This window comes from Loxodonta africana, chromosome 4, assembly GCF_030014295.1.
Source record: "Loxodonta africana isolate mLoxAfr1 chromosome 4, mLoxAfr1.hap2, whole genome shotgun sequence".
Classification (NCBI taxonomy): domain Eukaryota; kingdom Metazoa; phylum Chordata; class Mammalia; order Proboscidea; family Elephantidae; genus Loxodonta; species Loxodonta africana.
In genome coordinates, this window is record NC_087345.1 from 17,186,686 (window position 1) to 17,200,641 (window position 13,956).

Sequence of the window (13,956 nt, forward strand, 5' to 3'; positions counted from 1 at the left end):
CCTGGCTGTATAGTAGGTTCTGAGATTGGTGAGTGTGAGGCCTCAAACTTCGTTCTTCAGTAATGCTTTACTTACCCAGGGTCTCTTTCCTTCCCATATAGAGTTTATGATTAGTTTTTCCTGTTAAAGAATGTTGTTGGATTTTGGATCAGGATTGCATTATATCTGTAGATCGCTTTGGGTAATATTGTCATTTTCACCAAGTTAAGTCTTTCTATCCATGAACATGGTATGCTTTTCCATTTATGTAGGTCTCTTTAGGAAACCCTGGTGGCGTAGTGGTTAAGTGCTACGACTGCTAACCAAAGGGTTGGCAGTTCAAATCTGCCAGGTGCTTCTTGGAAACTCTGTGGGGCAGTTCTACTCTGTCCTATAGAGTCGCTATGAGTCAGAATCGACTTGATGGCAATGGGTTTTTTTTTTTTTTTTTGGTTTGGTTTCTTGCAGTAGCTTTTTGTGATTTTCTTTGTATATGTCTTTTGCGTCCCTCCTGTTAACTTGTTGCTGTCAAGTCAATTCTGACTCATAGCAATCTTAGTTAGGCTTATTCCTAAGTATTTTGTCTTTTGAGGGGCTATTATAAATGGTGTCATTTTCCTGATTTTCTTTTCTTTTTTTCATTAAATATATGCTCAGAGATTTTATAGCAAAGAAAAATAAGATGTGTTACAAAACGGAGATTAATTCAATCAACACTGACAGGTATATACTAAGATATAAAAACAAATGCTTGACTTGGAAATTCAACTTTATTTATAAATGTTCTCCTATAAACAAAGATGTCATTCCAGCTGTTCAAAATACTGTAACTGATGATTTCCACAAAAACTATTTACATAGTTTTAACTTTTTTCATAAAACTGTATTATGGAATGAGCAAATAACCTCACAGGATGGTCTAAGACATAAAAATAAAGCAAAAAAACAATTTATCCAGCACAAATGCTCTTTTATCATGCAGAATGAAAAATTAAGAATCACACCATAATATCTTACTCCACCAAGAAATGGAAACATGGGATAATTTTTTTGGAAGTCAATGCTTCACAATAAATATTATCTTCCTATACAGCATAGTTTAATTGTGATTGTTTAGGATTGCTCTTGTGGGCTAACACTTATGCTGACTTTAAAAAATACGTCATCATTGTAAAAGGGCACAGACTTTTCTACACAGGTTTTTCTACCAGTGAAAATATGTAGATGTTGGTTTAATCTCATCATTCAGGAAAATTAATAAATTCATGAAAAGAACTTAAAACAAAAACACAATCATCAAATTATGTGACGTACTGACTTAGAAAATTAGAATTCTCCCTGAAATCAGGGAGTATTTCTCCCTAACAGTTATAGTAAATTTAAATTTTTCATAGCTGAGGCTATACTCAAAATATTTAACCAAAAATTTCAAAATAAAATTATCTAAATTACTTATTTATCATTTTGTATGTAGTAATTACTTTTAAAAATGCCTTTAAACTGTATCTCAGGGATAATCACTCTTACATCACAGCTAAGTCATAAGGAACTTTAAAAATTTGAAAAAAAAATTCATCCCTGAGTAATGAGATAGAAAAATCTCTGCAAACTTAGATGTGACAGTCTTGCACCTTTCCAGCCTTTACCACAGCATGGACTATTATTATTAACAATCAGCTATCAAATGTATTTCAATCCTGGGTAGTTACCGTCTTTGTTATATTAATCTGATCTTTTTGTAATGAAACTACAAGTGCAACATTAAAAAAAAATCAGATAAACAAGAACTCTTGTTTTATTGTCAGCGTTACGTTTTTGTCAAGTGCAAGGTTGGCCAGCTAAGATATCTATTTTCCAATAATGACCGAAGTAATAACTTCTGCTGGCATCTCTTCTTCTCAGTCTCCATTTCCCCCATTGGTCTTCATCCAAATAACAAAAGTAATAAAATTACAATTGAGTTTACTAGTATCAGTGGCACTCTCATCACGGTTCTTACAGATCGAATAAGGTTCATTAGCTGAGATTTAATTCCTGGCTCTTCTCCGAAGCCCCCAATTCCCTGGTCTGTTCCCCAGCCTATGTTCTTGAGGAAGCGCTCCTCGTGCAACACGGCGATGGCATTGACGCAGAGCAGGGCTGCCTGCAGCAGCGAGTACAGGGTAAAGGCCATGGCCACCAGGAGCCACCCTAAGGTCTAACTGCCTTGATTTTCTTTTTGGAGTTCTCTTGGTTGGTGTAGAAGAATCCGACTGATTTTTGTATGTTAATCTTATACCCCACCACTTTGCTAAATCCTTCTACCAGCTCCAGTAGCTTTCTTTTGGAATCTCTGGGATTTTCTATGTATAGGATCATGTCATCTGCAAATAGGGATAGTTTTACTTCTTCCTTAACAATTCGAATAAACTTTATTTCCCTATCTTGAGTTATTGCTCTAGCTAGGACTTCAATACAATATTGAATAAAAGTGGTGATAAAGGGCATCCTTGTCCAGTTCCCATTCTTGAGGAGAATGCTTGCTTGAGAATAATGAGAGATAATGTTTGCTGTTGGTTTTGTATATGTGCCCTTAATTATGTTTAGGGATGTCTCTTCTATTCATATTTTGCTGAGTTTTTTTTTTTTTTGAATCAGGAATGGGCATTGGCAAAACAGGGGAAGTCAGCACAACTGGATTAACCCAAAAGCTCCTGAACACAGCCAAACACTTTGAGGGACAGACTAGCAGGGGTAGGAGTCAGGGGACATCTAGATCAATTGGCGCAACAAAATTTATTAAAAAGTGTTGCTCATCCCACTTTGGAGAGTGGCACCTGGGGTCTTAAAAGCTCTTGAGTGGCCATCTAAGATGCATCAATTGGTCCCAACCTATCTGGATGGAACAAAGGAGAATGAAGAACACCAAAGACACAAGGAAAGTGTTAGCCCAAGAGACAAAAGGGCCATATAAACCAGAGACCCATCAGCCTGAGACCAGAAGAACTAGATCGTGCCTGGCTACCACCGATGACCACCCTGACAAAGAACACAACAGACAGTCCCTGTTGGAGCAGGAGAAAAGTGTGGTGAAGAACTCAAATTCATGTGAAAAGACCAGACTTAATGGTCTGACTGAGACTAGAGGAAGCCCAGAAGACATGGCCCCTGGACTCTCTGTTAACCCAGAACTAAAACCATTCCCGAAGCCAACTCTTCAGACAAAGATTAGACTGGACTATAAAACATGAAATAATACTTGTGAAGAATGTGCTTCTTAGTTCAAATAGATACATGAGACTAAATGGACAGCTTCTGTCCGGAGGTGGGATGAGAAGGCAGAAAGGGATATGAGCTGGTTGAACAGACACGGGAAATGCAGGGTGGAAAGGGGGAATGTGCTGTCACGTTATGGGGGTCACATAACAATATATATATAAATTTTTTATGAGGAATTAACTTGAGCTGTAAGCTTTTACCTAAAGCACACACACACAAAAAAAGAAGAATAGGTGTTGGGCTTTATCAAATGCCTTTTCTGCATCAATCAAGATGATCATATGATTCTTTTCCTTTGTTTTATTTATGTGATGAATTACATTGATTGATTTTCTACTGGTAAACCATCCTTGCATAATGGGTATGAATCATACTTTGTCATGTTGTATTATTTTTTTGATATATTGTTGAATTCTGTTGGCTAAGATTATGTTGAGAATTTTTGCGTCTATATTCACGAGAGCTATTAGTCTATAATTTTCTTTTTTGGTGGTGTCTTCCCCTACTTTTGATATCAGGGTTATTCTGGCTTCATGCAAAGAAAGAAGTTGGGACTATTCCTTTCTTTTTTATGTTGTAAAATAGTTTGAGTAGCATTGGTGTCAACCCTTCTGTGAATGTTTATGGTTTTAGATTTTACGTTTAGGTCTTTGATCCATCTTGAGTTAGTTTTTCTGTATGATATGGGTTATGGTGAAGCTGTCTTGGCTGGGGCTTTTTTTGTTGGGAGTTTTTTTATGATTGCTTCAATTTCTTCTTTTGTTATGGGTCTGTTTAAATTATCTAATTCAGTTTTTGTTACTTTAGGGAGGTAGGGTATTTCCAGAAATCTGTCTCTTTTTTAAAGTTTTCAAAGTTGTTGGAATATAGTTTTTCATAGTATTCTGTTATGATCCATTTTACTTCAGTAGGTTCTGTTGTAATGTCACCCATCTCACTTGTTATTTTGGTTATTTGCATGTTCTCATCCTTTTCCTCTGTCAGTTTGGCCAGTGGCTTGTCTATTTTATTGATCTTCTCGAAAGAACCAACTTCTAGTCTTGTTGATTCTTTCTATTGTTTTTCTGTTTTCTATTTCATTCATTTCTGCTCTAATCTTCATTATTTCCTTTTTCTGGTGACCGTGGGCTTCTTACAAGGCTCTTTTTTTATTTGTTTGAGTTGTAGGGTTAAGCTATTGATTTTGGTCCTTTCTTCTTTTTTGGTGTGTGCGTTTATTGCTATGAATTCTCATCTGAGCACTGCTCTTTGCTGTGTCCCACAGGTTTTGGTATGTTATGTTTTCATTCTCATTTGATTCTAGGAATGTTTTAATTTCATTTTTAATTTCTTCTATTACCCAATGGTTTTTAAGCAAGGTGTTATTCAGTTTCCATGTATTTGATTTTTTCCCCCTGTTCTTCCTGTTATCGATTTCTGTTTTTACAACATTGTGGTCAGAGAAGGTGCTATGTATTGTTTCAATGTTTTTTAATTTAATGAGGCTTGCTTTGAGGCTTAAAATATGGTCTATTCTGGAGTATGATCCATGTATGTTGGAGATGAGCGTATACTGTGCTGCTGTTGGGTGGAATGTTCTATATACGCCTATGAAGTCAAGTTGGTTAGTCATGTTATTTAGATCCTCTATAGCTTTGTTTTTCTTTTGATTTGTTCTGCCTTTCGTCAAAGGTGGTGTGTTAAAGTCTCCTACTATTACTATGAAATTGTCCATTTCTCTTTTCAGTGCTGTTAGAGTTGGTTTTATGTATTTTGGAGCTCTGTCATTGGGTGTGTAGATATTTATTATGGTTATGTCTTCTTGGTGGATTGTCCCTTTAATCATTATATGATGCTCCTCCTTGTCTCTTATGGTGGATTTTGAGTTAAAGTTTATTTTATTAGAGATTAATATTGCCACTCCTGCTCTTTTTTGGTTACTGTTTACATGATATATTTTTTTCCATCCTTTGATTTTTAACCTATTTATGTCTTTCTGTCTAAGTTGTGTCTCTTGTAAGCAACGTATTGATGGGTCATGTTTTTTGTATCCATTCTGCCACTCTCTGTCTCTTGACTGATACATTTAAATCATTTACATTTAGTGTGATTATTGACAGGTACAAATTTACTGTTGTCGCTTTGTTATGCTTTTTGTCGTGGTGTTGATGTTTTCTTTGTTCTGCTTAATTTTCTGTGTTGAGTTCTTCTTGTTTATATATTTTCTTTTCATTTCCTTCATTGTTGATGAGTCTTTATGGTTTTCTTCTTTATTTTAGTGAGTAGGTTTATTAACTTTCTTTTTTGGTCACTCTCACGTTTACCTTTATCTTTCTAAGTTTAAAACAGTCTTTATTTCTTGATATTGCCTTGACTTTCTCTCCACATAGAAGTTCTATGTCTGTACCATGTGTTCTCCCTTTTTGTTTTGAAGTTGTTGCATACTGCTTGGCATCTCTGGTTCCCTGTTTTGAGTTCTGTAGCTTTATTTTACTTTTAGATTTCTCTATCTGGGTTGGGATCTTGGTGATGTTGTTGTTGAGACCCCTAACGTCTGCAGTGCATAGGTTTGGGGGACCAGATGTATAAACAAACAAGTGTGCCCCAGTGTGACAAGTGCTATAATAGAAGTGTGGTTAAAGTTTTCTGTGGTTGGAGAGGAAGGAGTGTGGTAAGATGGGTTGGGCAGTAGGAAGTGGCCACAGGAAAGTCTGAGTGGCACTGGGGCAGGGGGAGAGCCACTTTTCTGTAGGGTGGACAGTGAGGCCATGGATTCCTGGACTGTGGGTTTCCTCTTAGCTACTCCCTCACTCACCCACGTCCAAGACCCAGGAATGACCCATCTGCACTGAGACTGAAACGAAGGCAGACTTCTGGTTTGTAAATTTAGATCAATTAAAGTCTTGACATCCTCCCTGAACACATACCCAAGCCTCTGTGTGTCCAAGGCCAGGTGGTAATAGGGCACTGGGACACTAGAAAAGGCTCATAAAGATAGGGTTTATGAGGGGGAAAGAGATATGTGACAACAACCGAATCGGGGAGGGAGGCAGGATAGTGCAGAGAAATGGCTTGGAATTGTGACTCTGCCAATTAACCACTCCGTGATCTCCAGCAAGTCACAACTGCTCAGTCTTAGCCTCAGATTACTCACCTGCAAAATGAAGATAAACACAACCCTCCTCACACAGTAAGCATTAAGGGTATGTGATCTGGTGTGAAAATGCTGTTGCAAAGTTTATATGTTATGTACCTGGAAGAAGGATGGCCATTATCATCTGAAGAAGCCATGGTGGCACAGTAGTGAAAGTGCTCGGCTGCTAACCGAGAGGTTAGCAGTTCGAACCCACCAGCCGCTCTGCAGGAGAAAGATGTGGCAGTCTGCTTCTGTAAAGATTACAGCCTTGGAAACTCTGTGGGACAGTTCTACTCTGTTCTACAGGGTTGCTATGAGTTGGAATCCACTCCGTGGCCATGGGTTATTATCATTTCACGAATGGGTAAGTGTGGTATTTTGCTTGGCAAACAAAAAGAATGAAGTGCTGATACATGTGGCAACATGCATGAACCTTGAAAACATCATGCTAAGTGAAAGAATCCAGACACAAAAGGCCACATATTGTATAATTCCACTTACATGAAATGCCTAGAATAGGTAAACCTATAGACACAAAAAGTAGATTACTGGTCACCCTGGGCTGGGGGGGAGGATAAAATGGGGAATAATTGGTACAGGGTTTCTTTTTTGGGGTGGTGAAAATGTTCTAGAATTAGATAGTGGCAATGCTTGCACAGAATCCCTGAGTGGTGTGAGTGGTTAACGTGCTCAGCTGCTAACTGAAAGGTTGGCCATTCGAGTCTACCCAGATTGCCTTGGAAGAAAGACCTGGTGATCTACTTTTGAAAAATCAACTATTGAGAACGCTATGAAGCACAGTTCTACTCTGACACACGTGGGGTCGCTATGAGTCAGAGCCGACTTGACAGCAACTGGTGATAGTTGCAAAATTTTGTGAATATACTAAAAACTCCTGAACTGTACACTTTAAAAGGGTGAGATTTCTGGTAAGTGTGTTATATCTCAATAAGGCTGTTAAAAAAAAAAAAAAAGATGGTTGTTAATTTATTCTCCAGCATCCATCTGTGGTAAGATACCACGGGGCACACAAAGATCGCTTTCCCTTGCGTTGGTATAGTGTTTTCACTTCCATTCTCATTTTAATTTTCATTAGCTCATTTGTTCATTCACTCTGTAAACATTCATTCAGGGTCTTACAAAGTGCCAGGCTCCATGCCCGGTACCGGCAACATAAGCACAAACAAAACACTGATTTGTCCTTACTAGGGGCCTCCTTCCCTGGAGGCAGGTATGCTAATGGCATGAGAAGGGTTATAACAGACGTTAGCCTAGGGTGAAACAGAGCACAGAGGAGCTTCTGTATCAGGTGGGAGGATCCAGAAAGCCTTCCTGAAGAAGTTACCACATGCAAAGCCTCAAGAAAAAGGTAGCAGTGTGAATCTTTGAGCTATGGCCTGGACGGGGACCACTGGGAATGGGGACATTGCACTAGATTCATGGAGTGTTCGTTGAGTCTATGCTAGAGAGAGGGACCCTGAATGCCCTTCCAGGCCTGGTCCCTGCAATAGAGGACATAACTGATGCTCAATGATGAATAATAAGTGGTATCAAATACCTGTGGTCAGGACCCACCACCTGAGATTCTGATTTAATTAAAATCTCCCAGGGATTCTAATGTGCAGCCCAAGCTGAGACCCTTGACTAGAGTGGAAACTCCTCGGTTTGACCACAGGACCCCTCATGATCTAAAGCCATCTGCCGTTGAGTTGATTCCGACTCATGGTGACCACATGTGTGTTGGAGTAGAAATAGGTTCCATAGGGTTTTCAATGGCTCTTATTTTGGGAGTAGATTGTCAGGGCTTTCTCTAGGCACCTCTGGGTGAACTTGAACCTCCAACCTCTTGGTTAGCAGCCCAGCACATTAACCATCTACACCACCCAGGACTCCTCCTGGTGATGTAGCCCAGTGCTTTTCAGGTTTTAATATGGTGAGCACTCCCTGGGGATCTTGCTAAAATGCAGATTCTGAATCAGAGGGGCTGCACTGGGTCTTGAGGCTCCTCATATCTGACAAGCTCCCAGGTGAGGTCGATGCTGCTAGTCTGAGGACTGACTGCATGTCCCACAGCTGGTCCTTGCCCCTTCCTATGCCTTCTGCCTTCTTGACGCTCCCCACCCTGACCCTGAGCTGCTCATATTCCCTCCAGGTTGTCTCCTGCTCCTCTGGGCCTTGCACCCAGGTGTTTCTTCCTGGAACGTGCTTATCCTCCTCGTTCACTTGCCCCCCCACCCCCCGCCCCTACAGCCCCTGTGTTTCTACCTCTGTGGCACTTACCAGGCTGCTCTGTTAGTACCCACTTGAACATCGTCAGAGCAGACACTGCAGATTGTCTGCTTCTGAATCCCAGCACCTACCACAGACACTGGCAAATCGTAAGCCCACAGGCATTGCTTGGGGGATGAAAAATGAACCTGTTAGAGGAGATAAGATAGGAAGGTGCGTAATCACCATCTTAATAGCCAACACAGACCCAGCACTTACTCTGTGCCAGGCACTGTCGTCGGTGCTTGGCGTTTATTAAGTCGTTTAATCTTCACAACAACCCAGCTTTGCAAGGGCTGTCATCATCGCCATTTGATAAATGAGGAGACTGAGGCACACAGGTTCAGCAAGGGGCAGAGTCCGGATTTTGATCCAGGCAGCCCAAGACAGACACAGGGCAGAATAGGAGAGGTGGTGTCTGAGAGAACCAAAAACATGTTGACTAGAGGAGAAATCACTTTCTAGTGGACAACAAAAAAAGGCCAAAGAGCTGACACATTTGAATTGTGGTGTCGGCGAAGAATATTGAATATATAGTGGACGGCCCAAAGAAGAAACGAATCAGTCTCAGAGGACGTACAGCCAGAATGCTCCTTAGAAATGAGCTTGGGGAGGCTTCATCTGCTAACTTTGAACACATCATTGGGAAGGACCAATCATTTGGTAAAATAGAGGGTCAGCAAAAAAGAGGGAGATCCTCAATGAAATGGATTGATAGAAGCTGCAGCAATGGGCTCAGACATACCAACTGTTGTGAGGATGGTGCAGGACCAGCAACCATTCTTTCTATTGTACATAATGTCCTTACGAGTCAGAGCAGATTACACGACAACTAACAACAACAGTGGGTTCAGGGTATTCAAGGATGAGTAGGAGTCCAGTGGGGAGATGTCAGAGAGGGTGTGTAAGCAGGGGTGTGACTGCAGCCACATCGCAGAAAGGGTAGGTTCAGAGACAAGGGTTTGGGATATAGGTCCCTGACCTGGGGGAGATACAATTTAACAGGGGATCGGAGATGATTGCATGGAGGTGGGGGATACCAAGTAGGAGTTTGGTCTTCACCCAGAAGGCAGTGGAAAGATTCTCGGGTAGGTGAAAGGCAGAAGGTACCGTAAGCTTTTTGAGGGCCAGGGCAGGTCTGCTCAGATAGTGCAACAGAGTGAGAGGTTTTTGGAATTTTTGGAGCCAGAATATCTGGGTTCAAAATCCATCCTTACCCCTGTTTAATGAATACCCTGGAACAAGTTACTTAACTCTGCGCTTCAGTTTTTGCATCTGTAAAATGAATAAAAGTAATGATAAGAATTGGGTTGAGAGTAATAAACCGTTAATAATATTGTTGTCATTAGAATTCGACAGACCTAGTGTGAGCCTCAGTTTCCTCGTCTGTAAAATGGGGAAGAATAATAGCAGCCACATCAACGGACTGTTACCAGGCTGTAACAAGGTGTTGTATGGCAAGTGCTTAGCACCATGCCTGGCTCATAATAAGGGCTCAAGAAGTCTGTGTTGAGCTGATGCGCAAAGCTGGGTCTCAGGACGATTCTTCTTGGGTTGCTGGCAATATGGATGAGAGTGGGAAGAGACGGGGGTGGGCAGGAAGTCTCATTGGGAAGCAAGTTTGTGGTCTGGAGGAAGGAGAGGGGGTGAGGGCGTGGGCCAGAGGGGGATGAATGTGCAGGGGAGGAGAAGAAGGCTGGGCAAGATGGTGGTGGGAAGGAATGATGGCTCTTGGGAGCCAGGGGAGAGGGAGGAGAAGGGAGGCCTCTGGGCTTGAGCCTGGCTGCATGGAGAAGATGGAAACATAAGCAGAGCAGGAAGTCAGGTGTATACACGGACAGGTTTGGTAAGAACCGGGACGCTGGGCAGTTCAGCACTAGACATTGTGTGCTGGGTCAGAGAAGGTGGAACTTCAGTAATGGGGGAAACATGCAAAAAATCTTGGACTTAGGTAACAGGACTATAGGTGATTTAGATGTTTTTCTTCATGCCTTCTTGCATTTTCTAATATAAAAATGAGTATTATTTTACGTCTATTTTTTATATTTAATTTGTACCATGTATTTTTATATTTAAATTTAATTTATTTTAAATAAATAACACATTCACATGAGTCTAAATTTAAGCGATATATCGATAAAAACTTTCCTTCCTACCCCTATACTCCAGCCACACAGTTCTCCTCCTAAGAGAACACCAGCATTATTGCTTTCTTATACAGTCTTCCAAAGATATTCTAAGTCTAGTCTAGGACGTATTATTTTTGCATTAAAAATTTACGTGGGTTAAAAAAAAAAAAGCCTGAAGGTCAGGATGAGGCTGGGGATAGAGATATGGTCTGGAAGTCATTCACATGGGTGTAATAGATGAAAGCCGGGAAGCAGACTAGAAAACCAAGAAGGAAGGTACAGACTGAGAAGAGAAGAGAGCTGGGATTGGTGGGCAGTATGGTGTAATAGTTAGCACATGGACTCTAATGTTCTGCAGACCTCGTTTGAGCTCTAGCTGTGCCACTTTTAGTAGATGTGTGCACTTGGCAGGTCACGTAACCTCTGTGAGCCTCAGTTTCCTCACCTGTAAAATGGGGATAATTTTCATATCTATAGTGGAAACCCTGGTTGGCGTAGTGGTTAAGTGTTATGGCTGCTAAAAAAATAGGTCGGCAGTTCGAATCCACCAGGCTCCCCTTGCAAACTCTATGGGGCAGTTCTACTCTGTCCTATAGGGTTGCTATGAGTCGTAATGGACTCGATGGCGTTGGGTTTTGGTTTATCCTCACAGAGTCATTGTGAGGGTTAAATGAGATAATGCTTAAATAAAGCACTTAGCACACTGCCTGCCACATGGTAAGATACTCAATAGATGTGAGCCTTTAATAAATATTAAAAATATTTAACAACAGGTGTAGCAGGGCCCTGGCCAGTCAGAAGGAACACCACCTGTAAGGAACTGGTGTTGCTGAACCTGTGTGTTCCAGCTGACCACCTTGGCCCGGGCCTGGGGAGCAATCAGTGAAGGGAGAACAAGGAAGGTGACTGGTCCTGTGGGGAGTTTCTCCAAAGTCTGGGGAAGGGAAATGTTGAGCTGTTTCAAATGCCATCTAGAAAACTTAGACCTGAGAAAGGCATTTGGCTTGCTGACCTCTGAGGGAGCAATTCTGAGGGCCTGAATGCAGACCACTTTCTGGAGAAATCTGGGGAAGGGAAGAAGGACCAGAGTTGTAGCTACAGCAGGGTCAGAAAGTACCGGCTTGTTTGTTTTTAAGAAGGGGAAATCCAAAGTACATTTGTAAACAGATTGAGCTGCCAACATCTTGCAGAGATAAATGATTGGCAGGAATACAAACTGTATATACAATGTAATCTCAGTTTTATTTCTTTGTTTATGTTATTTGTAACTTTTTATTTTTATGCAATTATAAACTTACAGAAAATTCCAAGAACAGTACAAAGGACTCCCATACACCTGTTTATCTGTCTTTATCAATAATTTACATTTTGCTCCAATTTTTATCATTTTCCTTTTCTATTGAAGAAGGAATCCTGATGGTCAAAGTGCTTGGCTGCTACCCAAAAGATCGGTGGTTCTAACTCACCAGCCATTCTTTGGGAGAAAAATGTGGCAATCTGCTTCTGAAAAGATTACAGTGTTGGAAACCTTATGGGGCAGTTCTTATGGGTCTCTGTGAGTTGATATGGACTTGATGGCAATGGGTTTTGCTTTTTTAAATTAAAATATAAGTTACAGTAAGTAGAACACACAAATTTTAATTGCACAATTCAAGGAAGTTAAACATATGTGTAGACCCGGTATAACCACCAACTGCATCAAGATCTAAAACATTCCCAGCGCCCCAGAAGACTCCCTTGGGCTCTCTCCCAATCAGTAATTCCCTTCAGAGGGAATGTTCTCTGACTTCTGTCGCTAGAGACTGGTCTTGCCGATGCTAGAACTTCAGTTAAATGGAATCATACAGTAACTACCCTTTAAAAAAAAAAAATTCATTCATTTATTGTGCTTTAAGTGAAAGTTTACAAATCAAGTCAGTCCCTCATACAAAAAGTTGTACACACCTTGCTGTGTACTCCTAGGTACTCTCCTACTAATGAGACAGCACACTCCTCCTCTCTACCCTGTATTCCCCGTGACCATTCAACCAGCTTCTGTCCCCCTCTTTCTTCTCATCTCTCCTCCAGACGGGAGTTGCCCACATAGTCTCATGTGTCTACTTGAGTCAAGAAGCTCGTTCCTCACCCGTATCATTATCTATCTTATAGTCCTGTCCAATCCCTGTCTGGAGAGTTGGGCTAACAAATGGTCCAGGGACCATGAACTCCAGGGTCCTTCCAGTCTCAGTCAGACCATTAAGCCTGGTCTTTTCAGCACCTACATTTTTGTGTTGTCATGGATTGAATTGCGTCCCCCAAAAATGTGTGTTATCAATTTGTCTGGGTCTTGATTCCCAGTATTGGGTGATTGTCCACCATTTCCTCTTCTGACAAAAGTGATTTTCCAATCTTTTGTAGATCCTGCCTTTACGATGTTAATGAGGGGGATGGGCGGCAGTTTTGTTGATGAGGCAGGGCTCAACTTATAGGCTTGGATTGTGTCTTGAGCCTGTTTCTTTTGGGATATAAAAGAGAGAAGTGAGCAAAGAGACGGAGGGACCTCATACCACCAAGAAAGCAGTGCTGGGAGCAGAGCGTGTCCTTTGGACCTGAAGTTCCTGTACTGAGATGCTCCCAGACCAAGGGAAGACTGAGGCATCGTAAGGTCATTCCTCCACAGCCCACTGAGAGTGAAAGCTTTCCGCTGCAGCTGACATCCTGAATTTTGACTTCTAGCCTACTTTACTGTGAGGAAATAAATTTCCCTTTGTTAAAGCCATCCACTTGTGGTATTTCTGTTATAGCAGCACTAGATAATGAAGACATGTTTTTAAACTCTTTTACTCAACACAGTATATCTGTTAGATTCAACCTTTTTTTTCCTCTAACAGTTTTACTGAGATGTAATTCATGTACCATAAAGTTCACCCTTTTAAAATACAAAATTCAATGATTTTAAGTTATTCACAGAGTTGTGCAACTACCACCACTGTCTAATTCCAGAACATTTTCATCACCTCCCCAAAAACTTGCACCCATCAGCAGTCACTTCCCCCTTTCCATTCCCCTCAGTGCCTGACAACCACTAATCTACTCTGTCCTGTGGATCGTCCTGTTCTGGATATTTTAGACAAATGGGATCATACAATACATGGCCTTTTTTAACTGGCTTCTCTCGCTTGTGTTTGAGGTTCATCCATAGTGTAGCACACATCAGTACTTTATTCC

General features: G+C 41.0%; 1 protein-coding gene across 1 annotated transcript; it reads right to left on the reverse strand.

The window, feature by feature from the left end:
• Positions 1 to 403: 403 nt before the first annotated feature.
• On the reverse strand, positions 404 to 2,322 carry LOC111747607 (immediate early response 3-interacting protein 1-like). Its single transcript, XM_064283621.1, has one exon. It carries the CDS (start codon positions 2,150 to 2,152, stop codon positions 1,904 to 1,906), a length of 249 nt encoding a protein of 82 aa, XP_064139691.1. The 5' UTR covers positions 2,153 to 2,322; the 3' UTR covers positions 404 to 1,903.
• Between the last annotated feature and the right edge of the window lie 11,634 nt (positions 2,323 to 13,956).